The sequence below is a fragment of the Phalacrocorax carbo genome, chromosome 5, assembly GCF_963921805.1.
Source record: "Phalacrocorax carbo chromosome 5, bPhaCar2.1, whole genome shotgun sequence".
Taxonomy (NCBI): Eukaryota; Metazoa; Chordata; class Aves; order Suliformes; family Phalacrocoracidae; genus Phalacrocorax; species Phalacrocorax carbo.
In genome coordinates, this window is record NC_087517.1 from 66,825,407 (window position 1) to 66,853,364 (window position 27,958).

The following is a 27,958-nucleotide window of genomic DNA, read 5'->3' on the forward strand; positions in this document are numbered from 1 at the left end:
CAAGCCAGAAGAAATTATGAAAAAAAGCATTCAAAGTTACAAGTAGGAGACTATTTGATGCAACGCACGCTTTGAAACATCAAAACATCATTGGAATTATATTATGGGCAGTAATAGAAGGTACACTTTTTTATTTAAAATAAACTCATGTCTACCACTATAACAGCTAATGAAAGAGACCTCTTTTTTACCTCTACATTGAGAACAAAAAAAAAAAGGGGGGGGGGGGGGCAGGGGAGACACACATGGAATAAGAACATACTGTATTTATGCCAGGAAGAAAACATACCCCTCACCATACAGAAACACAAGTAGCTTAATTGCTTAATAGCTTGATTGCTGAATTTCAAAGAAGAAAACACACTATTTTAAGATGTTATAAAACACAGTGAAGCAGGAAACATTTAAGTTTAACTTTTATGAAAAAGCAAACTCCAAAGAGAATGTAATAAGCTAGTAAGGGAAATTGCATTACAAGGTTTGTAACTTCCAAAGTGCGTTGCGTCGATACTACATTGGTTTTGATCTTCCCGTTTAAGTTAATTTATTTTACAGACCAGGATACATAAATGACGCGCTCCTCCCGTAACAAAAAAATGCTAGCAAAAAGTAGCAAATTGCAAACTATGAAGAAAGGCTTTAACTTATGTGACAGATCATACATATACCATTTCAACACACTGTCAAGATGGACCACTGCGCGCTCAGTATCTTTCATGTTGCTGCTGCCGTAAGAGCAAAACAATTTCCCCTTACCTGTGCTCTAACTCTCGGATGGACAGTATAACTCCAGAAGTCGACGCCTTCTGTTGCAGGGTGGCCAGAAACGTGAACTCGCTTTTATTCCGGAAGAGCTGAATTAACTTCTCGATCACGTGGGGCGCTGCATGGATTTCTCTTTCTATATCTAAGAATTTTATTAAAAAAAAAAAAAAAAGAAAAAGAAAAAAAAAAGGGGGGGGAAACAACAGGCCAGTAAAAATGCTAAGTCAGAAAGATTCAGATTACATTTTTCATTTTCCCCATCAATATTTCTCATTTTTGAGAGTCACCTACCATGCTCCACCGCTGCATTTGTTCCATTAAAAAAACCCAAATGCCATCTCTGTCAGCAAGCCCACTTGTCACTTTGACAAGTTCACAACTGGTCAGCTACTGATTTTCTGACAGAATTTTTAACAAGATGCTGAGCCATTCGTGTCTGCTGCGAGCAGATTAAGTTGCTGTAAATAAGGTATGCTGCAGTCAGATAAATGGGCTCCTAAATTCTGAGAAATCTCAGGCACTGCCTCTCCCAACACATTTCACCAAGCTCCAATTTCAGTTTTTACCACTGGCTCCGTTACCACCTCTCCACCGCGCATCAGAGGAAACCTGTCCTTGCACTGTGTAAGGCAAAGATGTATTATTGCTAATAATGCTATTCGGCTGCGCTTCTGCCCGAGAAATAAATACAAGACACGCTTGCAATCCACTATCATTTCAGGGATTTCTCAGTTTAAACAAGCAAAGCGTGACAGCTCATACAATATTTATTAAACTACAGTCTGACCAGGCAGATCCAGAAATATTTCAGTCTCGTTAATCCTGCTGATGTCCAAGCAGCAGCGTGCCTTCTTATATTTGATCTTCTAAGATTCAAATGCGCTGTCTCCCACCACATTCATTTTTATCTCATCCTTTTGTTCGCAATATATCATCACTGCGAAAGATGATTAACGACAAAAGGGAGAAATCACAGCATTTCACCTTCCCACCCCTTGCCACGTCTCTCATGCTGGGCCTTTGTCACACATTTGCAAGACCTGTGCCACTTGCGGCTCCTGGATGTCATAACCAATTAGAAACCCGGTGCGCTTCCTTTCGAAAGGTTTACTTTGAAGCCAGAAATGCTGGCACAAATTCTCAGCTGGTAGGAAACCATATACCTCTACTGAATCCTGAGAATCCAGCCCAGCATGAATGCTGCAACACACAAAGGAGTGATGAGATTTACAATTCAGAATTTCACTGCAGGGGAAAAAAAAAAAAAAAAACAAGCACCAAAAAACCCCCACAACATTGTGTCATTAAATGAGGCTTTGCAGACAGAAAGAGGAGAGACTGGCTTGAAAAACAACCTGAAACTCAGAAACGCAACAACTGAGGGAATGCCATGGACTGAAACCAAACTCCAAGGAAAAAGTATTCAAGCATGTTTTGTAATTGGGTGCCTCAATTTTTCCTGTGCAGCTTAAAGCCCTTCAAATGAGCCTACACACTCAGAATCCATAACACGCTTGAACTCGGAAAAGCCCACCTCTGAGAAGTACTGCAAATTAGACATCAGAAATCTCTAGTCTTCATTTAAAAAGAAAATCTTTGCCAGAGGCTCAAATTCACGTGATAAATATAATGCCCACTTTATAGCAACAAACTATTTGTCTGTCCAATGCCACTTTTATCATAGCAGAGGATAAAGCTTCAAGGCCACAAATCATTTCCACTGCCATCAGAAAGGGGAATGGAGGAAGAGACAATCCAGCACAGAAGACCAGATTTTGTCTTTATCTACAAGATTCCATTATCTGCATCACTATCTTCACCTAGCAGGTGTTATTACTGGTCATAAATACCATATAGTTTCTTTAAAAAAAGCTGATGCAGGAGACACGAGACTATGTGTCCCATGCACCAGAAGTACTCCGATATCTACACAGACAGACAATCCACTGGTACTAAGCTCCAAGGCACAAGGAAGACTCAGAGAATAAATGTCCAGGAGCTGACAGGTGAGGATAATTACCCTCGTTTTGAAGGTTAAGAACCTTAGAATCTTACAAAACATTTCGGGTTTTGTTGGTTTTTGCTGATTTTAGTTTGTGGGGTTTTTTTTCTCTTAAGGGTGTCACAATCACTGGAAATAAAATATGACTTATCAAAGCTTTCAAAAATTCCTTCACATGAAAGCTTAGGCAGTGCTGTCAGTGGAACATATATGGTAAAATTTCAGTCAAGCCTTGTAAAGTCCAACGTTTTCTCTTTACAGGGGGACCCAGATTAAAGCCACATCCTGCCATCTATCCACCAAATTTTGTACAAAAATATAGGTCTCCTTGCTCAGAATCATGAATGAATAATCAATGCACTGACTACTTCAGATGGAAACATACTTTGAAATATTGTGCTATGCTCTACCGCCTCTTCACAGTCATGAATACCCCAAAACCGCACGCAATGCCTTACATTCAGACTCTGTTGATTAAAATCAATAAGATACAAAGTTCTGAAATTCCAGAATCTTGGGTTCAAGCTATACTGCTTTGTAATGCCATTCTAGTATAATTTGTACTAAGGAAGGTATATGACTAGGCTTCTGAAAATTAACACACTTCTAAGTATGGTGCTATTGATATGGAGTAGATCTACCCATTACCAGTGCCTAGGAACACCCCACCACCACCAGACAACAGAAAAACATCCTTGCAGATGCAAAAATGGCTACAGAAATGCTGTTCTTCATAGCTCAACCTCAGCAACTACGAGAGGAGTCTCCCAGCAATTCCACGGCGAGCGGGCAAACGCGACCCGTCAGCCCACGACTGGGCTTGCAAGCTGCGGAGCCCACCGAGTCTGGCGAGGGTCTAGAGGGCACGCGATCTGGCATTACGGAGATGACAAACCTGCCGGGGTGCTGAGCACAGCGCTGGGCTCGCCACCTGGGGCCCGACTGCTGGGAAGGAGCTGCGTGAGGCCTTGCTGAGGGCATGGCCCAGCCGCACTGCACCACCCCAGCTCCCCGGCCCCCCGGGGCAGCCCCCCGAACCCTTCCGGCAGCGTCCCTCCCACTGCGGCGCGATCGCCGGCTATGTCCTCGGTTTGCGTTTTGCTCGATTACTGCAGAAAGTACCACACAAATGAACGGGGAGTACAACCCATTTCGAATAAGAGCTTTCTATTTTCAGGTTGATTTTCACACTTCAAAATAAGAAGAATTGAGAATATATACATCCCCTCACCACAGGTGCCTGAAAGGGAGAATACTTTTTATGCTCTCCATAAAAATAACTGTCTGCTCGTAATGAAATGTCGTATTTCCTACACCATATAGAACAAACAATATAGGTTTGTACAGTAATCTTCAGTGAAACATCGCTTCATGCTTGAATGATAATGCAATCTCAGCAAAGTAAATAAATAAATAAATAAACACAGATATGACTTTCACATGCCCTTCTATGTGATTATATTTGCTTAATTTGAAACACTGACTGTCTGGAAGGGGGTTTTAAAACATACCAGACTGTTTCTAAAATAAAACAAGCAAAAAAAGTAAGCATGCACAGTTATTTGAAAGTGCAACAGATACAAATCATCTCAGAGCATCAAGTAAAGGCAACTTTCTACCTTCAGCAAAACAGAGAAGCGGAAGACACATCTATGTCAGAGAGTGCATATTTGTTGTTTGATTTTAATTCCTTTTCTTTTGTTTTTTTTTTTTAAAGCCACAGGTCCCGGGAAGAAGCACCAAACACAAAGCAACGGTGCGGTTTGCCAGGACAGCCAAACCCATTTAATCCCTGCCACCTCACACTTCCCTGCCCGGCGCCATCTCCCCCGTTCCTAGGGGCACCACCTTGCCTCCTCCTGGCTGCTTTGTTCCGTGTGAGCCTATTCAGCCCCCAGCCATCACAGCCCTACCGAGCCAAAGGGAGCTATGAGAAGAACCGGCACCCAGGGCTGCGGCACCTAGGCAGGGGCTCAGCAGCTGCGGCACGACTCCGGCCGGGCCCGGCAGAGGAAGACCACAGCACCCCCGCTTAGCTGCGGCAAGCTCCTACACGCTCGGCCACCTTGATGAATCTTACCTGCAACTGCAATTACTCACAGTACTCATTTCCAGCACCTTCAAAATAAGCCTCACATTTTTATTTTAGCATGCATTTGTTTTCATTCCATTAAGACCAGTCCAGATGAAGGGTAATGCTGCACTGGGGCCAGCGCTGTCAGGGCAAGCTTTACCCTCTACGTATGAATTGTACAGGTATTTCGGTACACAGTAATCCTGCGCGACAAATGGAATTAAGAAGGTACAAAAGCTCAGGATTAAGATCGGTCCTTACAAACCTGATTTAGGCCCTAAGTCACGCCTTCCCGCATGAATCCTCTGCTCTATGCATCACCAGCTCTGGCAACTAAAAATTAAAGCCTCAGGCTTTTGCCACTTGTAGCCCAGGACATATGAGAGGCCCCAATTAAGAGGAAGGGAGAAGTTGGCTTCAGCTCCATTAGAAACAGGGTAAGAAAATGATCACCACACAGAAGCAGACAAAATGAGTGACAGAAATTATAGCGCTAGGAAAGTTCTTGCCAAACTTACTTTGATGACAGTGTCAACAATGCACTGTAGAAAGGGAAGCATGTGACCATCTGCACTAGAATTTTAAGCAAAGTGTGCACCAGTTCTTACAAGCTGAATCCCAGTCCATCCAGGATATCATTTTTCTTGAATAGATGCTTCCATCAGAGAAAAATACTAAAATTCAGTTCTAAATCAGCTCATGTTTTCTGAAGCAACAGATATGTTTCATCATTCACAAGCCTGCTTGAATACCTTTCCCTCTTACTTCCTTACTTTGGCAAGGAACATCCTGCAAAACACATTGCTTTATTGGTACCTTCAATAATTTTAAAGCTCTCTGTTTCAACGTGCTTTCAGGAGAACCTTTGCGCAGTCACTCTGGACAAGCAAGTAGAAATCAACCCTGCAACAGCAGAGGACCTGGACTTTAACTACAGCAATTATAGAATCGAATATCGCAGCATATTGGGTTTTACCTTGCTACAGGCAAAATCCAATAAAACCAAAATCTCTATTAAAAAAAACGCAGTGCCCCATTTTTTTTAATTCATCAGCTTTCCAAAAATGGAACCAAGAGTAGAAGGAGGATCCAAAACCAGCAACTCTCAGTGTAGACGTTTCTAAAACTTGCTCAGGATGAAAACACATGATAACAATGCAAAACCCCTCTTGCTCGATGAAGGCAGGTGCTTCATCAAAGTGGGATCCAGTGCACAGACTCCTTTCTCCACACTGGTCCCACAAATCGTCTTCTGAAGAACTGGTCAAAAAACCCAAACCAAGAACAAAACAAAAAACCCAACCAAACAACCCAAAACACTACTGGTGATAGACACCCACTCCTTCCTGCTCCTCTGAAACCACTTCTCAGCCCACACAAGTCACAAACAGATCCAAAAGTTCACAGAAGTATGCAAACACCAACCATGGGGATCTTCTCCAGAAAGAAGCTGTTTCACTGCCAAGCAGGGAAACACTTCAGGTAGCTGGCCCTCCCCGCCGCGCAAGGGCCAAATGGATTTCTCTGCAGACAGCTCCGATGTTCTATTTTAAGCAGTGGGGAGAAAAGTCACACAAATTTCTCCTTACAAGCAAACGAAAGAAATAAAAGACTTTGCAATATGTTCCTCTCACAGGAATAGGCACAGAGCCACGTATATCCCCCAGAGCACCTTGGGCGCTCAGTATCAACACTGAGGCTCAAGACAGCCCACACCCCGCTGCAGAGACCCATCACCCCAGGAGCAGCACACCTAGATATCACCCAAGCACAGACCCAAATTCATCCACCGTGCCTGCCGCTCGCCTACACTGCTTGCCAGCCAGGCTAAAGCATGGGTTTTAGCAAGCTCTCACGTACCGCCAAGGGAAAAAATAAATACAAGCTTACATTAAGGTCCTGAGCAGGCACCGTGCTGCTCTCGGGGGCCCCTGCACTGGCACAGTGGGGACAAGCACCACCTGCCCTACCTGCCAGCAACCCAGGGAAAGGGATGAAAACGCCTCACCCTTCTCCTTAAAACTATGCTACCAAGGAAGACTAAAGAAGGTGCAATGTTTTCTCATGAGTACATCTCTGCTTCTAGGTATTCTCACCGGTACGAAAAGAGATTGTAAATGCTTCTGCCTTGCTAGCGCCGCTCAGAGTCAGTAATAAACAGTAGGAAATCACGTTCAACGGCACGGCTTTCTAAATTATGATTATTCATTATAAAACACTTTTTACATGTTGCTTCAAACACTGTTTCTCACGAATAAGATCCGTCTGCAGTGAAATGCCTGGTGATTTTAATATGCAAACCTCCTACAGAGATGATGTCTCATTTTAATTATTGTTTCGGTTTAATGGGTTTTCATTAAATTAGAGGATGGAGCAATTACCAGGGTGAATAGCTAATGTTACAAAGGTAAGTTCCCATGACTATACAGCAAAAGCAGTTCTGCTAGAGAAGGTGGAAAAATAGTATAATTCAATGAAAACTCTCCTTTTGCATGATGCAAAACTACCCTGGCAATAAGGGTTCATATATTGCTGTCATTTTGATGTACATGTTTGTAAGCTAGTTTACAACTAGGTCTCTCCTAACAAAATTAATCTAGCATTTAAAATTATATATATATTTCATTCCTTTCAGGAAGCTATTGCAAACCCAATGCTAAACCTCCAGATGCCAGGGACAGCAGAATTTTGAGTCACTAAAGAAATCAAACGGAGACTACTTATCAAATCACAGTTTCTCCCCAGCCAACAATTTAGTTGATTTACTGGCTTAATGTCGGACGCTGCACTTCTTGAAAATTGGCCCGACTTGAGCACTAGCTGGAATGACCACACTCACGGTAATTAAGTAGTTGTCAGAGAGTCTAAGTCCTTCGTTTGCTTTATCAGCATTTCAAGCTGAACACTGGAAACTGAGTACTCTGGAACAAACGGAGCAGCAGATATTGCCCAAGACTTGGAAATGAATACATGGCAAGAGAGGAGGCGGCCACCCACGTTTCTGTAGCCCCAGTCAGCGAAAGGTCCTGAAGGGGACAGAGAAACCACAGCAGCAGAAAGCTGTAGCAAAGCCCACTTGAGAGACTGCCCCTCTTCTGCTGCATGTGGGTTTCATGTCTCCAGGGCCCGCCCTTCCTTGTGTTTTCCACCCAAACGGACAGAACGACCAAGGAAAGCGCTGGAGTCATTGCTCCAGCAGCAAGAGGATGAGCGGCAGGCCCGGGCACACGCATAGCGCAGCAACCGATGCCGTCTTCAAAGCATTTGGCCATTATGGAGCAAAATCAGAAAACTGGAGTGAGCCAAATGGCTTTGTAAAAAGCTTCCAGCCAAGAGCAACACTGCTCGCCTTGCTGAGTGCTACTTACCACCTGTTGTTACTCAGGCAGCCACTTTTCCTCGTTTAAAATATTTTAAGCAACTATCGAGCTCAGACTCGCCTCCTCAAGTAGGCTCTGTTGTTTCCTCAAGAGACTCATGCTGAAATCAAGACTATTTACAAATGGATGATCCCTTAAATTAAATGCTTGGTAAAAATGCTCCAGAAGTTACACCACCACTAAAAGCACATAATTTGCTCTTAAATCATGTGACTTAATCAAATTACATGCGTTGTTAGTTAATTAGTTCAGGAGTCGCCGATTCTAACATCTTCCCCACTATTTATCTAAGTTAGTTAAGGTATCACTCACTGCGACTAAAATGTTAAAGATTGCTCTTTGCAAATTTGGAAAACAATAACATTTTAACAGAAAGAGCGTGGACTGCACTAGCAACACCGTCACGTTTGAACAGAGCCGGCGTACGCAGCATTGGGAAAAAGCAGTAATTGCTAAGAATCACTACCAATATGCTGTCTGTTTTGCAGGACACGTCAGGGATCTATTTTAGAGTATGTCAAATGCTCATGCCACAAAATAACGAGCCATCCAAAAATACTGTTTCTGGCCTGGCTTCGTGCAAAAGCCAGCTAAGCAATTTTTTCCTCCGCTTCTACAAAAGGTTTTCAGGTATGCTCGACGTCGCAGACACAAAAAAATTAGAAATTAAAAAAATGATAACACATACCGAACCTGACAAAACACGTTCTTCAGCCATGTTTGTTTAAAAGAAGCTTAAGATGGTACCAGAAGGTGAGGACCAAAAATCAGATCGAGAAGCCACGTTTTACAAACAACTGCTAATTGTAGTTCGGTCTGATTTCCTCCCGCTGTAACCTTTGCTGTGTTTGTAATCTAGAAACAAAATACAAACTTTTTCAACAGAGCATGCAGAGAGATTGATCCATTTGTACTTTTAAGCTATCATGTAATAATTCTCATTTCCCATTGAGCACTCTTCCTTCTTACAGGCAGTAGTAAATGCTGCTCATCCTTTATGGCAACTGTGTTAAAAATAGATAGTACTAACAAATATTTCTGAAGTGCTTTAGGATTCCTAAGTTTAACATGAATATGACAGATACAGTCAACAAGTAACCCATAACCTGAATTTTCAAAGAAATTTTAAGTCCCAGATAGTGCTGAAGCAGGAGAGAGGCTGAATGCCTGAGCTCTGTTGAAAAACCCCAGTCTAACATCAGCAGAGCCACACAGAAATGAGGGTTTGCCTCCCTGGTGAAAACCTGCATTCTTAAACGTGTAAATCAAAATAACGGTTTTAAGTAGTTTAACAACAGGGAAGTTTCAGCAAAACAGAAACCTCCGACCCAGTTTCTTCACTCACAGAGAGAGGTTACAGTGCCTAGTGCTGCTTAGGGCAGCTAACGCAGACCTGGCTACACCTACACGAAGGTTTTACTTTCCAGCCCAGTAAAGCCTTTTATCACATGAATAAGCCAACTAAAGGCAACAAAATTATCCGTAAAGTTCAAAGCAAGCATATGCTGAAGGGCTCTCTTGGTTCAAAAACTTCCAATGATTTGAGACTCTAAATAGTTTCTTAATTACTTTTAAAGCATTTAGCTCACTTATCACTAAAATCTTATGTTTTTTTCTTTATTCTCTATATACGATTTGTACAAGCATTAAACAAATGTGTTTCATGAACTAATTCTCCCCTCTGTTTTCTTTCCCTCAGAAAAATCACTTCCATGTTATTGCTAAAGCAAATTAAAGCCTGGGTGTCTGTTTTATTTATTAACTGCATGATAATAACATGAGGCATAATACATTTGTCAAAGCCCTTCTCTACTGAAGTATAATTTCTGCTGTCAGCCGCTTTACATTTATATTCAATATTTTAGTTGTCTTTGTTTCTTGGAACGCATATATGCACACATTCATATATTCTCCCAAAATATGTATAAATTCTATTTGCGAAGTGTTCCACACCCCACCCCAACAAAGAACTATAAATACAGCTAACATACTTAGTCATTCTCCACAAGTTTTATATGAATTATTTGAGAGATTTAAGAATTTTCCAAAGTGTCACAATAATAACTGTTTTATCTTTTTACACCATAATTATGATTTGGAGCATTGCTTTTCTTATTTCACCCAAGCATACCACAACTCATGAATAAAATATGACAACTTTGATAGCATCCATTGCTGTGGGTTCATCCGTAACAGCAAACGTGCTTGGGGTACTAAGCACTCCCTTTTGCTCCATAAGCCTTTGTTTCTGAAAATAAGCTTTTATTTAAATAGGACTGCCACATGTGTGCCCCATTTTTGCATTTCCTGCCGTTAGCAATAACACCAGCAATAATGTTTACTTTTTTTTAATGACTACATTTTGAAACAATTAGGATGGCATGAAGCTAGAAAGGCAGAATATCCCATATGAAAGCTGGTACTCGCAAGACATCAAAAAACACCAAAAGCACTGCCAGAATCAGAGGACAAAAAGCTAACACGGAGGACCATGACTTCTAAATGTGCGGGCAATACTATTGTAAAAAAGAAACTTAATTTTGTTCTGGCTTCATAATTAATTAGAATGAAGTAAACCTAAACCACTTCTACCATTTCCCTAATATGCTTCCTAACACTGCACAGAGTCCTCCCACCACAACTTGGCAGTAGATTCCCTTAAAAGGAAGGCTGGAGATAAAGTGCAGTACGCGAGGTTTCAAAATCATCAGCATTTACCAAATTATTCTACAAATTCATGTTTTAAGGCTGTGCTGCTTCGTTTTCCAAACAGCATGATGAACATCCATAGAGACCTCTACAGACCAAGAAAAATCATGACACACACAATCCCCACTCTCCTCCCACACATCTTGGCTTTGTTATTTTCACCAGCCCCCAAGAACAGGCTTTAAAATTTCAATATTGTAATTCACAATGAGCCAAAGTGGAGAGAGAGAGGGAGGCAGAAGCAGGTCTGTGTGCCATCTGTAGATAGGCTTTCATCAAAGCAGCTACGGGCGTTTAACTTCCAAGATCCAGTTCTATACGTGTTGTGCTCTCAGAGCATCTTTGCTGCCTTCCAGTTTAAAAAAGATTTTTAAAAAAAAAAAGGGAGGACACCACGCAGAACTAAGTTTTACAACACAGACTTGTCTGCTGCAGGAGGTGTCTGCTCCCGCTGATGCCAAATCTCACAGCTTCAGAGGGAGGAGTCACCGTATGTGCAAGGGGAGGACAGGCTCAGTAAAATAATCCGTGCAGCTGAAGAGATCCTATACTATCTTTTCCTATTTATAGCACGGAGGACCAATGGCAAGCTCAGCTGTAACTACGTAAGAAACGTTATCCTACAAGGACGGAGGATGGGGGACAGACTGAAATGAAAGGGTTTTTTAGGAAGTCAAAACACAGGTGCTCAGCTATAGTATTTATTGCTCAAAAATAGTGATTCACAGATCCCCATTGTCAGAATTACAGAACCAACTTTGCTCTTCTAGCAAGTACGCAACCCGCATGACTGCTGATTTAGATTAATGTTTTAGTGGACATCCGGTGCCAAAACGAATTTTTTTTGTCCATTCTATAAAAAAAAAAAGCTAATGTTCTGCATTTTCTATCATTGAATAGGCCACAAAAGGCAAGGCAATCACATGATATAATGCCATAAACCAGCACAGTATGACATGATTACTTCACACCATTTATGTGGCAAAAATGAAAAATAAGAGAAAAAAACGTTCCCCTCGTGTCATTTATACACCCACACTGCAGGTGGCAAGATTAATCTAGAATTTGGCATAGAAGAAGTAGGTTGAGGCCTCAAGTAGTATCTAATTTTTATTCTTGATAGGTAGTTCAAGACAGCAGGGTTTTTCACCACAGGAAATGGTCCATGCCTGGCTCCTGCATTAGGTCTGATTATATCTGCCTTTGTGTACTTTTTAAAGGTACAAAATCTTAAAAAGAGAGAGAAATATCACTGTATGTGTTTAAATGCGTGTGATAGTAATTTCAAATAACACCACTTCTTTTTAGGCAAAAGATGCATCTCTGTTTAGAGGTAATTTAATCAAGTTGGATGAGCATAAATATCCCGATCAAATGGATATTAACACATTTCTTCTAAAATTGTTTAGAAAATTAAGAGATCCCTCTTGGGGTCAAAACCAACCATAATGGGCCATTTTGTTTCATCACCTACAGTGAGAACCCAGTCCTTCAGTGTTGCTTTTTCCCTCCCCCTCTGCATTTCAAGCAGTTTTAACCCAGCAGTGCCAAGTCACGCTCCGGTTCTGCTCTCTTTACCCCAGCATCTGTCCAGGAACCCGGGCTTACCCTGACCTTGGGCAGGATTCTCCACCCAGGGATACTCAGTGCTGTGCAGGGACTCGCCTCAAGGCAGCACAGCTCAAGGACCGACTCTGCTTCACCTCAACTTCCCAGGGCTCTGACTAGCACATGGGCCTCTTTGACAAGATATTATAGAACAATATTCTTACTCCAGTTTGATATTAGTTTACTAAACAAGTAGTTAATAAAACGTGATTACGTGCAGTATGATATGACTTAAGAGTATCAGTTTGCCAAAATACTTTGCAGGAAAAAGGTCTTTTTTGTTCTACTTCTGTTCTGATGAAGACACAAGAAACTCCAACTGTTATTCTTACTTATACCTAAACTGATGTACTTTCATTGTAAGGACATACACAGCCCACGTCGCGTGGAAGCATGCAACGCTTACCAGCAGTATCAGAAACTAATTTCTGCATCCCCCTCTCTGCCCACTGAAGAGCAGAGACCTTTTGTTTCTTTTCTGCTTACGTTCGTTACAGAACTTTGTCAACAGAAGCATTCGAGGCTTCTAGCATACTACAGAAATACTTCCTGAAGTGCTTATCCCACTTCCCTTCTGTACTTACCACCATGGCAATGAATTTAGACAAGTAGCACAATTATTGTCTCGCAGGAAAGCAAAAATAACTGCCAAGGACAGAGGCAACGCGTGCTCAGAATTCCTTCCTAATCATTACAGACATGATGGGAAACCCAAAAAATGTCAAGTAACAGAAGGCAGCATGACAATATTCAGGATTAAAAAAAAAAGTTGACATTGGTCACTTTCATTTAATGTGACTAAGCTTCTATTTTAGTCTACACTTACCTCAGTGGGGGTAGGGATGTTTGAAACAAGAGGATATGGAAGAAGAAACTCTATGAGGATTTACAAATTATACCTTCATATCAGCGTTGGATAAATTTTACTCCTAGCCAGGGTTCTAACACAACTCAAATACTAAACAAGAGTCAAAACAGCCAACACTGCGTGGGTATATGAGTATTTTTAAAACTACTTCTGGGAACTGACAAAGTTAACAGCAGTTTATGTATCTTCAAAGCCTCGAAGCATTGTGCAATAATTATGTCTCGATTGATCTTTAATTTCTTCCATTGAAGATGATTCATCTCGTTCATCCCCTCCTAGCTTATTGTATTCCAACTCCAGATCGTTTCTGTTCTGAAAATGGTCGGGTTTGCAAAGAAAAAAAAAGGCAAAAACCAAACACCAAACAGACAAAAAAACCCGCCACCAAGCAAAAAAAAAAAGCCACACTTTGCCTAATGATTTAATTGCCAAAAGAATTTACATTGTGTATACAAAGCACATTAAAACATCAGATATATTTAAAAAAAAAAACCAAACATAAATGAGAAGTTAGACAGATGTTAAGGTTAAAGTCTCACAAGGCAAACCTTGCTCAACCCTCCAGGGAAGCGCATTCCAACACGGTTCTTAATTACAGGATCACACAGGGACTTTCCAGAGGGCCCCTTGTCTCAGGCAGTGCACAATGTAAAGAAGGAGGAGGAAAAAAACCCATATTTATTTTACAAACAGGATCGGAAAAGTTTTGCTTTATTTTTACTGTTCAAGGCTCACCTTGCACAGTAGATCTACCATATTCATATCGTTCTCTGAAGACAGAGCAGACCATGACCAAGTTAATTATTCCAGCACAGTATCTGAGACCTCTACAAATATTAATGAATTCTTTTCACACCACTGTTGTTAGAGGAAAGGGCATTAGTACCTCAACTTTACAGGTGAACAACCAAAACACAGCAAAATTAAGGTTCTAAATCATCAATAAAAAAACACATTAGCCAAGGCGTATCCTCCAAAAACATTTGTTAAAAATTAGCACACATCTTGGACACTTTACAATACTACCAAATCTGAACTTTCAGTGTTTTTCCCTTCTATGCTGCCTCTGCCATAAGCAAACCTTTACCCAGCCCTACCCACCTAGTCTAAGACCGCGGTCCCCGGGTCTCCCATCCAGGCCCTAGCCCCTAGCCCCTCTCTCCAGGCTGCTTCTCCCAGACGCTGCCCAGGGCTCCCCTTACCGTGCTCTTCACCCCTGCACCTCGCTCTCCCCCTCAGGTCAGAGTCCTTGTAGCATCCTTGTCACAGCTTCTCCGCCTGGCCATCACCCGCTCCCTTCTTGGCCTCCAGCTCCTCACCACAGCTGCTCCTCTTCTCTCCCCTCCACCTCCCCATCTGAGGCCCAGTTTCCTTGCCCTGCCTGTCACAGCTCATCTCATCTGACCGCCTCTCACCACCCACTGCCCAGCACCAGCCTGCATCAGTCCTTGGCTCTCAGGGGAGCCCAGTCATCCCAACTATATTATTGTCACTTTACACACCCAGTCCTTGTGCCTAAAGTTCCAGCTTTACTTCCCTCTCCTTCCCAGCTTCCACAGAGGTCTGGGAAGGAAGGGGGGCAAGGAGGAGGAGCACTTGAGATCACAAGAAGAGATCAAGACCTTGCTCTCCATCCTACTGATGGACACAAGCCCAGAAACCACCCCCTCCAGAGAAGTCACACTTTCCTCCATCCTCTTGAGCACAGCCAGCCCAGCTGCTCTACAGGACCACAAGTGTTCAGAGCCGTGAAGGTACAACACGTGCCCAACCGCTCAGGCACACAAACGTCCATGGTTTTAAGCTGCAACAGACTCTATCCACTAAAACTCTCTGGTATCTTAACTCTTGTTTTAGCAGTGCTTTATAGACCAGCTTTGACAAAGGGCTGAAAGCACTGAGGGAGCTCTCTGGCAGCTCTCTAGGATGGTGGGCAGCTGCCACAGCCCCTAAGGGCCAGGCTGGAGCTCATGAAAGCAGGTGGACATCCCAAGAGGTGAGCGTGGAGGGCAGGTGAGGATCCCGCTCTCCTGAGGGATGGGATGGGCCCTATTTCTCACCACCCCACAAACCTCCATCATGGGGGAAGACAGACATCGGCCGGGTCCCCATCATCTCCACGCAGCCGCAGGTTGAGAGCCACCACCACGGGTGAGCAGAGGTCCCCGTAGCTGCCCTCGGAGGCAGCGAGACCTTGACGTGGATCGGCTTTGAGTGAACCGTCAATTCTGCTGTTCCCCCTGTGAAAGGAGGATCTCAGAAGGGAGATCTTAGTGAAAAGAGAGGGAAATAGTAAAAATTTACCACCAAGGAAGCAACAACACCAAAGTGTTACCACACAACCAGGACGAGAGGCTGACCCACACCTCGGACGTAGATAATATTTTTGCTTACATGTACAAAGGCTTTTTATTTGGCGGCCTTGCCCTCCTGAGGTCCCAGGAACCCGGGGCAGGCACCCCAAGGGCAACACAGGGTAAAACCCCAAATTCACCCCACCCCTGTGGAAACCAGCGCAGACCTGCACGGAACGGGGAAATAAACATCACTCTTCCCTTTTTAAAATAAATCCATAAATAAAAAGGTCACAAGTTTGAGGAGCTTGCAGAGTTTCCATGAATATCTACCTGTACCAGGTGGCGACGAGCAGGGCACCTCTGCGAGGGGAGGTGGGGGCTGCCAGACACGGCCAGTTCCAGCTGCCCCACTGCAGGGCACAGCGCGGCCCCTCATCCTGGCTGGTGGCACCACAAGCAAAGCATATTTTGAAAGGGAAGAAAACTTATCTGGCTGGAGGAAAGCAGTGAGCGAGCAGCCGCACAGGCACTCGGCTGTGAGCCCAGGCAGCTGGTGGGCAATACCTGGTAAAATTTTTTTAAAAAGTAAAAAAAAAAAAGTTCCTTTCTTTTCCAACAGCACAAGGGTCATCATCTGCTTTGCCAGCCAGGCCTAAGCGTGCAGAGGAGCAGGACACCGGCAGCCCAGGGGTTTGTGCCCGGAGGCTCTGCACCACTGCTGCCCCAAAACCTCCCAGCCAGACGCAATGTTCAGATACCACCAGGCACGGAGAAGGTACTAGAGCTACTCACTTTTACAACAGTTGAAGGAAGCACAAAGATTTCAAGCCACCCATGTTGTGCCTTCCTAATTTTTCTACGACCGTGAGATTTCTGCTCGGCAAAAACGATACTGCTTATACTTAATATTTTCTATAAGCATGCCAGGAGAGATCACACAGCAAGCAATGACTCTCGTTTCGTTATCTCATGTGAAGAGGGACCAATGACCTGAACTCCAAAATTAAAGTTTATCTCTCCTACTCGCTGCAGACCTCCCTGCCGCCCATCCCAGGAAAAGTAATTGCAAGTTTCCTCCTCCAGCCGTTATCTGCTTCCTCTCATTCAGTCCCCAGCTCTTTTCTGAGTTCTGCAGCTCACACACCCTGCACATTACGCTGGCATAACTGAGCTTTAACACTTGAAGTGGATTAAAACCTAAGCCATAGCACATGGGTCACTGAGACTCAGGCAAGAAGACGTTCACACGCGGATGAAGGAAGACAGCAGCCAACTCACCTGGCCGAGCTACTGCCCCACATACATAGCCAGGGCATAACAAGTGTATCCTAAAGACCGTCCTGGCAGAAGCAGAGCTAACATTCCCGATATAAAGGGTATGTGCCCACAGCTGATGACAAGACCAAGTTATGCAGTTTTCCTTACCCAACAAGCTCAAAACACAGCAAAGGGGGCAAGCAACCAAACCCCTTCGACTTTGGCACCGCAAAAGCTGATTTTTAGGACTTGGACTCCTAGCACAGGATCTGGAAACACCTCCATTCTCTAAAGGAGGAGCTAGCAAGTCAATGAGGAAGGTGTCTAATCCAGATCCGTAACACACTGAAAGGAAACACCGACAAAGAGGGTTGTACAGCATCTGGAAGCTCAAGTGAGCCTGGGAGGCACCTCTACTCCCCTTGGGACTGCATCTTTGCTCTCTCTTTTGGCCCTTCTGTTTCAGGAACAGCCTGTTTGTTTCAGGTGACAGCCCTTTTGTTTCAGGACCTCAGCAAGGTTCACTCTTTTCTCACAAAAGCATCGCCTTTCTCTGTGCTTTAAGATACTTGTTATTTCTTCACCTTTCCTGCTGGAGCCACGGAAGTACAGAAAAGAACTCGGCAGTCACCAGTACAAAGTGGGAAGAAGGAGCATGACTGACCTCCGTGCTGCAGGAGATGCGCGCCACGGGTTTCTCTTATAAATCCCCAGTGGTCATTTAATACAAACAAAGAAACAGTCAAGGAAAAAAGGACTACATATAGCTAGACTTTTAACAGTACTTGGTGGTTTATTTTACTGAGTGCTATCCACAGTATACATAGTAGAAAGACCATTCCTAATTTAACAACTAAGTTGAAAAATACTGCCAGACTGCTAGGAAAGGAAATAGCAAAGCCTTAATAAACTACTTGGGGGAACTGTTTAATAAGTAAAGGCCTTAAGCCTCTGTTAGCTCAAAAGAGATGTTGAGACAAGAAGAATTAAAAAGAAATGGGCATAGCTGACAGGCTGTAAAAGGAATAAAATTTTACTTCCCCAACGAGAACTGAGCACAGAGCTGAAGTCAGACTGGTTAAGATAATCACATAATGTAGCAGCTAAGCTAAAGACTGGGCTGGGTCTACCTAGAAACAGGGCACAGGTTAAGCACCTCCTCTTGCCTTATTTATAATAAGAGCCTTCCCCTGCCACTGAACTCAAGATCCTGCCAAGGTTTCCATCTACAGGGTCAAAACAAGCCCTGCTTCCCTGCTATCTGTAACACAGAACAGGACTGAGCCCCACTAAGTGAGCCACGGTTCAATGTTTCTCAATGTACTAAAATTTATACTATAATCCTGTTCTGGGAATTTCAGTGTCATTGTCATGTTTCTAAGATACTATTTGCAGACGCCTTTCACTCAGTGTTTGTAAGATGTTGTTGTAATGCTTTAGGTGGACGATTAATATTTTCAATACATTTCTTTGAGGTAGGTTTCCCACCCACGCCCAGATCTTGAATTCTTTGGACTCGTGGTTGGAGGTGAGGAGACGTGGGGTCAGACACCAGGATCTTGGGTGCCCTGCTCTCCAAGAGCACTCTAGTCAAGAATCTCCACTCACCCTCCTTTGTCCCTTCATGCTAGAACAACGCACCTGGACACAAAGACTTTTTTTTCCCCACTCTTGTTATCATAAATAAATAAAAGATAAATAATTACGACACCATAATGTTAGAGATCTTAAGAGTCAGACTCTTTGGAGAATTGCAATTACAAGTTATCTATCTACATTTCATCTAATTCACACTGTCAGCACTTACACTGCTTTTAGGATTCCCTCACCCCCATTTCACAGAGAATGCAACTGAAACACACAAATAATGGAACTGATCAATCAAAAAACCCAGCCGAAATACTCTAATAATCAAAGCCCATGTCCAACAGGACCGCTCAGATCACTACACTTAATTATAGGTTTCCATGCTTTTCTGAATTAGTAGCAGATTCCATTGCCCGAAGGCTGGCCACATCTCCCAGTTGCCACTTCGGTTCTATCCTGCTGTCACAGAGTTTGCAACGGAGCTGAATTCGTTTCTTTGCCTGTAAAGCCGCTTCACACAGAAATCTGAGTTTCAGCTGTTACAACCAATATTATTATAAAATCAGAATACTCCACTGGCTTCACTGAGGTTGTCTCGGACTGAAATTGCTAACTCTCCGGGAAAAAAAGTCCTACATTTTCTCTAGGATAAATCAAATCATGACATCATGCCCCAGAAACTTTGCAACAAACAGTATGTCACTTACTCTAAGACACCACTGGTCAAATATCTAATTAAAAATAATAGTTTCTCCTTTTCTTCGTGCGTATCTTCCCATCACCCCCCTTCTTCATTTCTTCTTTTTGCCTCTAAATGCAACCAAAAGAATGAAGCAGAAGGCTTTGTAAGTTTTGGGCAAATGGTTTAATTCACAGAAAAAGAATCTTGCTTAGGAAAACAATCTATATTTTCACTACAGCAGCACACATAACTGTCTGGCTTGGGGAAGAATTACTATTTCTCTACTAAGAGGTGTAGACTTCCAGGGACACGCAAAGGAACGCTCTCAGTTTGAACAGCTTTAATAAAGTCATTTTAGGAAATACATCTTACAAGACAAAGTGACCCACAGGGAACCTTCGTGTAAGCTCAGAGCCCCGTTACACTGCTGTAAGGACGCTGCCAAAGGCAGCGGGCGAAACCGTCCCTGCGAAAACCACACACCAAAGAACACACTGACACACTCTTCTCATTTCCTAAGCTCGGAAACCCTCAGCGATGAAAGCCTATGAGTGAAGAGGTCTTCTAACGTGGCTCCACGTTCAGCAATCAGCCTGCGAGGTGAGGCAGGTCCTCCCCTGCCCCGAGCGCCGGAGGCAGCACCGGAGCAGCGCGGCGCAGCCGGGACAGCGCGCATTAACTGCTCACACATGCCAAGAACTAATCAAAGCAAAGCTGCGCTCAAAGGACCGCATCTTGGAGACTGAAATAGCTGGTCTAAAAGGATACAGCAGTTTGAAACTAAGCGCTATCTTCCAGTCTTTTCTCTCCTTTGGGAGTATCATGTTGGCTGGGTTTTTCTATGAATCTCTGAGAAAAACTATTCCTTCTAACTTAGACATAGCAGCTGCCCATACATCGCCCCGAGTTCTATATTGGTTTTACTGTCCGGCAAGAGAAAAATCGAAGTTAAATATCTCCCTGTTCCAGCCAAAGTACCTCGCACACACCCAAACCGTAGTTGTAAAGTAAGTCACCTCTGTTAGTAAAAGGCAATTCATACAGCTGCTGAGATACTGCTGACATTTAACAAATAACAGATACGAACAAGAAGGGAAGCAGCCACTGGGGTGGCCCCGGCCTTCCCGTCTGACAGCAGCAGCAAAAGACCCCTTGCAGACCTCTCTCAGGATGGAGTAATAGACCAAAAGTCTTCAGTCTTCTCCCAGCCCAAGCGCTGATGAGCTAAGCCGAAGAGAACAATTTCCCCAAGCCACCTTCCAGTAAGTTTTATACTAGCGGCGATATCCAACCACAGGGCTAGTCTTGTGCACATTAGCAAGAAGAATTTCTGTTTGGGAGTTTAAAAAAAAAAGCTTTATTTACCTAACTACAGATTTCAAATTGTTTATTCACTTCATTCAGTGATTTTTTTGTTCATTGCTTCCCATGAACATCTATCTTCCAATTTATCTGCTCGTGTGATTTTTACAAGCTCTACCTTTTCTACACTTGTCACCTCTTAAGTTCGTAAACTACAGGTGGAGTCCTCCCAGGCTAAAAGAACTGAATATCCATAACATCTTCACCATTAGCCTTTAAAATCTACTTTCAGTACCAATGGTTTCAATCAGCGTCCTGAAAACGCATCTGACTTCTGCCCTGCAGCTCTGGCCACCAGTCTGTGAAAACTCACCACGACAGTTCGTCGGTGCGGTTGCAATTAGCTGCAAGGAATAGCAATTGGAAATACTAAAATATTTTAAGTCAGATGGGCCCTTGCAGTCCTTAGAGGAACGACTGCCCTTTAATATTGTTGGTCCATAATACACAAACCTGGAGTCAGGGTATCGGAAGAAAAACAGCTGGTATCTTTAAATTAATAAATTAATGCTCCTCTTCTGGACGTTCATCTGGGAACCAGTGAAAATTATGCTACTTGTTGTACCATAAAAGATTGGAAATATGACTAATGAAATCTGAGGTCTCCAGAAGTGTCTCTGCTCTGGCTCCTAAACTGGCCTCGGCCAGACAAAGAATGAACTAAGATTATAGCCCAGCTTCTTTTATTACTTACAGTAAAGCCAGTTAGCATTGCGGATCCGAACTAAAGCTAAACGAGATCATAATCGTTTGCCTCTAAAAACAGCTCCAGAGGACAGATATCAAGACGCGAGACGCTAACACGCACACTTCAACACAGAGCAAAGCACAGTAAAGAAAAGCCAGACATAGGTAGTCTCCACAATAACTGTTCCCAACCATGCTTTAAAATGCACATTAATCTCAACTGATATAAATGTCTCTCTCACCTAATAAGCGTGTTGTAGCAACGCAGTGCTTCCACCCCGTGGGGTGTTGCCTCTTAATCCGGACCTTACTTAAGGCCATGGTAAAATTTGTTAATTCATCTAGAATTTCACTCACTAAAAATTTAAAAAAAGAAAAAACACCAAAAAAAAACCACCCCACCACCACGTTAAATAGCTTCACAAGAGTTTATCGTAGAATATTGAATGAAAAAAAAAGTCACAATTCAAAGCGACTCATTCTGTAGCTGGCACTCCGCTTGGACAGTTAAATGCAATACTGTTCAAGTTTCTCACCTTAACAGTTTGCACAAAGTCAGTGACAGACTTGCCACATGTTACTAATCAGTGTCAACACATTAAATGCTCACGGTTACGTAGCTTTGGCTGCGTGTGTAGTCACAGAAAGTACAACCGAGTCCATGTCTTGAACCCGCTTTGACATCTTTAGTTAGAAATAAATATTGGGAAGCATTGAAAACCTACCCAAAAATCCTTCCCTAATGATCTCTAACCTCAGCTACTTGACAGCACACTAAAAAACAACCAACCAACAAACCCAGCCCATACATATTTCAGGAAAATAACGAGGACTTTTTCCAAAAAATAAAAATAAAAGAAGGCGACAGTTAAGTAAAAGCACCATTACAGGGAATCAGTTTGGCATCAAAGCTCTTACGAGCTCATACAGACACAAGCGGGATAAGAGAGTTGAGGATGTTTGTCTTACCTTGGAATAAAAATGCTTTGCTGGCATTGTGTAGTCCTGACACTTGCGTTACCCCGAGGGTTGTATTCACAAGATCCAGTTCCGTGATGATATCAATTTGTAAGTCAGGATCCATTCCAAATCCTACAGCTGTTGGAGGCAGAGAGAGGGAGAGATCAATTTTTATTTCAAATCAGGTAATGAAAAGAATGGAGAAGAATATCTAGTGCAGACGTTTCTAGTACCTTCACACTCACACACTGTATACAATAATCACTTATAAGACTAACTCTGCCGCAGGAAAGGGAAGATATTCTTTTCCAATTCTTTCAATTAAAATGTTTCCTTTCCACAGATTTTACTACACACAAGTTAAAACATTCTAAAACTGATCCATTAATCCAGCATCTTCATAAGGCTAGAGAGTAATAAATAAATACAAGCATAACCACCTCTGCAAAAAGATGAAAGATTTGCAGCATTCATCTATTGGCCACACTATTTCCAGGGAGACACGAGGACTGAAAATTCCTCTCACATTTCATAGCCAGCTGCGCCTAACAGACCAGGCCCCACAGCTCACAGCCTGAATGGAATCTATTTTCCCAACGAGACAAAATGACCCTGGAGCAGATAGGGTAGCAGGGCAAAGGATGCCATCCCGTAATCCAAGAGCCCTGGGTGACTCACAAAAGCTGTTTGAGATTGCCTCGGAAGCTCACCTCCGTATTTCAGAACGGCCGGTGGAGCACCTTCTGGTCTGCAGGAGCACAAACCTAAACCTGAACTTCAGAAACAGCTTATGCCCAGGAAAAGACTGGGTACTCCTGGAACGAGCAAGGACCTGATGGGACTGACAGAAGAAACACACGCTCAAGCAGTTTGAAGTTGCTGTGCTCCAATGTTCAGGGCACCTTGACGGTTACGGCACACTGTGGTGGTGTAGCTCCCCAGGCCACTCTAGGATCCCAGCATAAGCCCTGTTGTGTTGTTATCTTGGTCATAACGACTTGGGCATGAGGCAATCTCGGTCCACGCCTGGGCCATCTGCTCCATGACTTGCGTACCAGAATTGTGGCCAGAATGTGAAATATTGACCAAAGCCAATCATCTTGATCCCACAACCAGCGACGCAAGAAGTAGACCCGTTGAGCTCTCGGGGACCGCAGCAGGCTGTGTGACCCTGTGTCTCCCCCCAGGCTGGGACGCCTCTCAGGGTAGATTTCGCGAGCACTGAAGGATTGTCTGCGGACGATTTTGCACGGACTCAAAGGCCTGACTTTGCGAGGTTCGCCGGCCACGCGCTGATGAATGCCAGCACGCAAAAGTGAGTAATTCATGAAACTCACTAAAAGGGAAATTTTATTCACAGGTTAGCCTTGGGACGTGTGTGCAATTTGAACATACATACGTTATCCCTATTTACATAAACTGTTGACCAAGTCTGAGACTAAGATTGGACCTAGCCGCACCTAGACTTCTTTCTGAAAGGAGTATAAAGAGCAAGGGGGTCTGTTCTGAACCTCGTGATTCAACGGGAGGGTCCTCCTTATCGCCTGCATCCACAATCCCTCTGAATCATTCTAACTCGAGTATACCTCAACTTCCCTTTGCGCACTTCTTCCATGTAAGCAAGAGAGTCAACCTTGCCATTCTCGAATCTTTAAGTCACTATGTTGATTGTAACAGATTCCATCAAACTGCTGTTTTAAATTGGCTGATGCTGTTAAGAATTATACTGCCTAATAAACTGGAATCTATCTCAAAATATTAATAAATCTGAAATTGTCAACCAAAGCTGTGTAACAAATCACATTCCCGACTACTTGGTGTAGTCGGCAGGATACACAAGGTTGCACTCACGACAATTTGGCGTAGTCAGCCATATCCACACATCTGTATTCGCGACACACTCCAAGTTTCCTTTTCTAGGGATGGGAAGAGGCCAGCCTGACCACGGCGCCTCTCTCCCAACAAAACGATAAGTGTGGCATGAGACCTGTGCCTGAGACATAGGTCAAATACCTCGTGGGGGATCCAAGGACTTTCCTAACGACATTTTTCACCAACATCAGTAGCAACGGGAACAGGCTCCAAGAATGAAATCCTGACGCAGATGCAGTCAATGGTAAAACTCCGACTGGCTTCCGTGGAGCAAGGACGCTATCTGTAAGGCACGTCCAGACCAGTTTCCACTGAGTGGACTTCACGTTCAGGTCTAAATTGATTCATCTGTTATTCCACGACTGTGCTTCTGGATCAGTTAAGCAGCAATTATTCTGGTCTGATTCTTTTAAAGGCTCTAAGAAATTACTGAGGTGTACAGAACGAACAAGAAGTTACGTATTCTACTCATAAATCATCTGTACCACAGCATTTTCTCCTTTCCTTTACTCAACTATTAAAACTTGCTGGAATAACGTGTTGGGCTCACGCAGGGTATACTAGTGCACAAGGGGCAACGCCGTAAGAAAAAAATATTGAAAAGACAGCTTTAGGTCTCCAATTTCCACAATGCAAATTAAGATCTGGAGGCATCTGGCAGAACTAAAGCTCCAAGAATGCCGACATACCCAAGTGTGCACATACCCAGTGCTTTCATACGGATGTGGTACTTATACTTTTTGTAGGCAATTGGAGAGTATGAACCCGGATGAACTTCTCCAAAGGTAAAAACTTCCCAGACAATCACCAACATCATCAGGCTTTTAGTAGTACCTTTGACTTGGCCCACCCTAGACACTCAGGCGCTGAACGACCACAACCGACATCGGACCAACTGATTGACAGGGAAGAACTTATCTACCTCCTGATTCCCAACCTACAGCATCTCTCCCAGCGCAAGGGCTGCAACCTACGAACTCCAGACACAAACGTGTATAAAAACAGGCAGCAGCCTTTCTAGGAAGAATAATAAAAAATAAAACACCACACATAACAGCAAAGGCTGTTTTAGAAGCAAAACAGGAGGACTTATTTCTTCCAAGGTTTTCATTCAGAAGAGAAGCAGCACACTATAAATGATGTGAACTTATCTGTCGGGAAAGACGGTGTCCACTACCCCTGCCAGGAACGGAGTATGCTGTTCCTCATTTGAAGTGGGTCAGATCTATTCAGATCAGCAAAAAACCTACTAATGCAAAGGGAGATCAAGTAGGGACTAAAACTTGCTCAATGGGAAGGACAAACTACACCCAGTAAGACAAATCTTGACCCCATTAACGTCAGCGAAAGCTCTGCCACAGACATCAACAGGCTGAGGACAGAAACCACAGCTAGCAAGTATAGGCACTCCCATAAATCACAGTAGCTCCACTGCTCTATTAAAGCTGTTTATTCCAGCCTGAATACCCGAGGCTCAACAAGTATAGATCACTGTAGCTCTACAGGCTTCGATTTATGCCAGTGAAAGAACGCGTGTGACAACTTCTGTGTGCCCCCTTCCAGCTTTTAAAATGCTTTCAAAAACAGAGACTATTTCTAATGTCATTGCAACTATTTAGCAAGAGCCTACGCAGCTTTAAATACCTAGTCATTTTCCTGTGCTCGCTCTTCAAACTGCAGCAGGCACTCAAAAGCCTTGTTAATAATTAATAAACAACAAATCAGCAGCTTCAGTATGATAACCAAGTCTCTTTTTCCCCTGTGGTCTACCACAGTCTATCAGAAAGATACCACAGGCATATCAACCGCACTTGCGTCTAGTATTTAATGCTGCCTCTCTTCAGTGGAACAAGAAGCTGGAAACACCGTTTCTTTCTGAAGTAAAAATGAACCATCGACCCCGCCTGCTCTCACTGGAGAGCTGTGCAGAGCTTGGGCCTGATCCTGACTGATGTAGTTTTCAATTCCTATTTAATGTAACTGGGCCATTCCCTGTAAATCAGTGGCTCACACAAGCAAAACTCCAAATTATTCAGGCAGGTGGGTGGGAATAGAAATCATCTCAGGACTGGCTGGATTTGGCCCAATGTGAACTGGAGGCACTGGAGTAGATTAGAGGATTAAGCCATATAATTACGAATTATGTCACTAAGACATCCCTAAAAAAAATTAATTCCGCCTTACAGCTCCGACAGCTTGTATTCTCTGCTTGCGCCTTTATCACCTACACCCAAGCCCCAGCAATCATGCCACGCTCCACCTCGCTAATGTGCGGCCATGCAACGGATGCAGCGCGTTTATAATTCCCTCGACATGTGTAACGTGCTATTTGGGGGTGGAAAAACTTTAAGTAAGAGCACACGCGCGCAACCGAGCCATTTCTGTGTACCCATGTGCCATCACCCTAACGGTACGGAGCAGGCTCGAGGAGAGGCATTTTGCTCTTTCCTCTCACAGCTTCGGCGGCAATTGTTGCACACAAAGAACTTTCCGAGTGGCTTCGCAATTCCAAGTAGTGGAGTTTCGGGTCCTACTGACCATCACAAACGTCTGTGCGCGCTACTGGCGCTAACGCCACTACGAGAGGGACAGGCGGTGTTTTCTTCCACCTGTTTTTATATCACACCTCTCGAGATCTGTAGATTTTCATAAGATAATAATTAACACCAGAATAATCATAATTTTAAAACACCCGTTCTTTTGCACTTCTGATAATCGTGCCGGGTAATTTCCTTGAGAATAGCTGCAAGCACCACCGAGAAACGTCCCCCTCCCGAGCTCCAGCCGAGGAAAAGCGGTACCCGGGGCAAAGGGAGAGAGAACAAAGCCTCCGCAAGGAACAAGAAACGGTACTTGGGTCGCGCAACGGCGAAGCAATAACACAGCGGGCAGAGCATCGGCAGGGATAACGCTCTCAGCCCTCCTCGCCCGGAGCGCGCCTTCCCCCAGCCCGCTCCGCGGGGAGCGCCGCGCACCGCCGCCCGGGGGCCCGGGGCCGGCACCCCGCACCCCGCGCCCCGCACCTCGCTCCCCGTCCCCGCGGGGCGCAGCGCACACGCCGCTTTCGGAAAAACTTTCCCTCGCCTCGCCCCGGGCAGCCGCCCACCCGCGGCTCCCCGCTCGGCCGAGCCGGGCTGCGCCCCGCGCCCGCTCCGCTCCCCGCAGCGAGGGACGCCCGGCCCCGCCGCCGGCCCCCGCAGCGGGCACAACCCGCCGCCGACCCCGCAAAGTTTCCCGGCCGGCGGCGCACGCCGCGCCCCGCTCCCCGGGGAGGCGGCGGGGGCGGACACCGGCCCCGCACCCCCGGCCCCGCCGCTCACCTGCCCCGGCGGCGGCCGCACACGCCCAGAGGAGCAGGAGGAGACCCATCGGCGCGGCGCGGGCGGCGGCGCCCGCCTCCCTCCCGGCAGCTGCTGCGGAGCCGCGCCGAGCCCAGCGGAGCCGAGCCCAGCGGAGCCGAGCCCAGCGGAGCCGAGCCCAGCGGAGCCGAGCGCAGCCTCCGACGCGCGGAGCGGCTCCGGCAGGCGGCGGCGGCTCCGCCCGCTGCCCAGGCGCAGCCCCGACGCCCCCGCAGCGGGGGCTCCCCGCCCGCCCCCCGCCGTGACGCGCGGCCCCCCCCGGGCCTCGCCAGCGCCGCCGCCCGGCCGCGGCCACGGAGCGTGGAGCGGACCCCCTCCGCCCTCCCCGGGCGCCTCCCCGCTCCCTGAGCGGCTTCTGCGCGGGGAGCGGAGGCTGGCGGAGCAAAGCCGGCCCTTCTCCCCACGGAGAGCGAATTGCCCGGGGCGGGGGGGGAGGGGGAGGAAATCCCCACCGCGGTGCGGGAGGCGCGTCCCGCAGCTCCCGGGTGG

General features: G+C 44.9%; 1 protein-coding gene across 2 annotated transcripts in view; it reads right to left on the reverse strand.

Annotated features, from left to right (window-relative positions):
* Positions 1-27,671, reverse strand: part of NELL1 (neural EGFL like 1) — a 304,980-nt gene extending 277,309 nt beyond the window's left edge. The window contains exons 1-3 of one of the 2 annotated variants that reach the window (XM_064452862.1): positions 27,431-27,671; positions 22,248-22,376; positions 757-907 (exon numbers count right to left, since the gene is read on the reverse strand). In XM_064452862.1, coding sequence (XP_064308932.1) covers positions 757-907; positions 22,248-22,376; positions 27,431-27,479 — 329 coding nt within the window. In that variant the 5' untranslated portion in view covers positions 27,480-27,671. The remainder of the gene's footprint in view (positions 1-756; positions 908-22,247; positions 22,377-27,430) is intronic. The other variant, XM_064452861.1, reaches the window with a different exon arrangement.
* Positions 27,672-27,958: the final 287 nt, after the last annotated feature.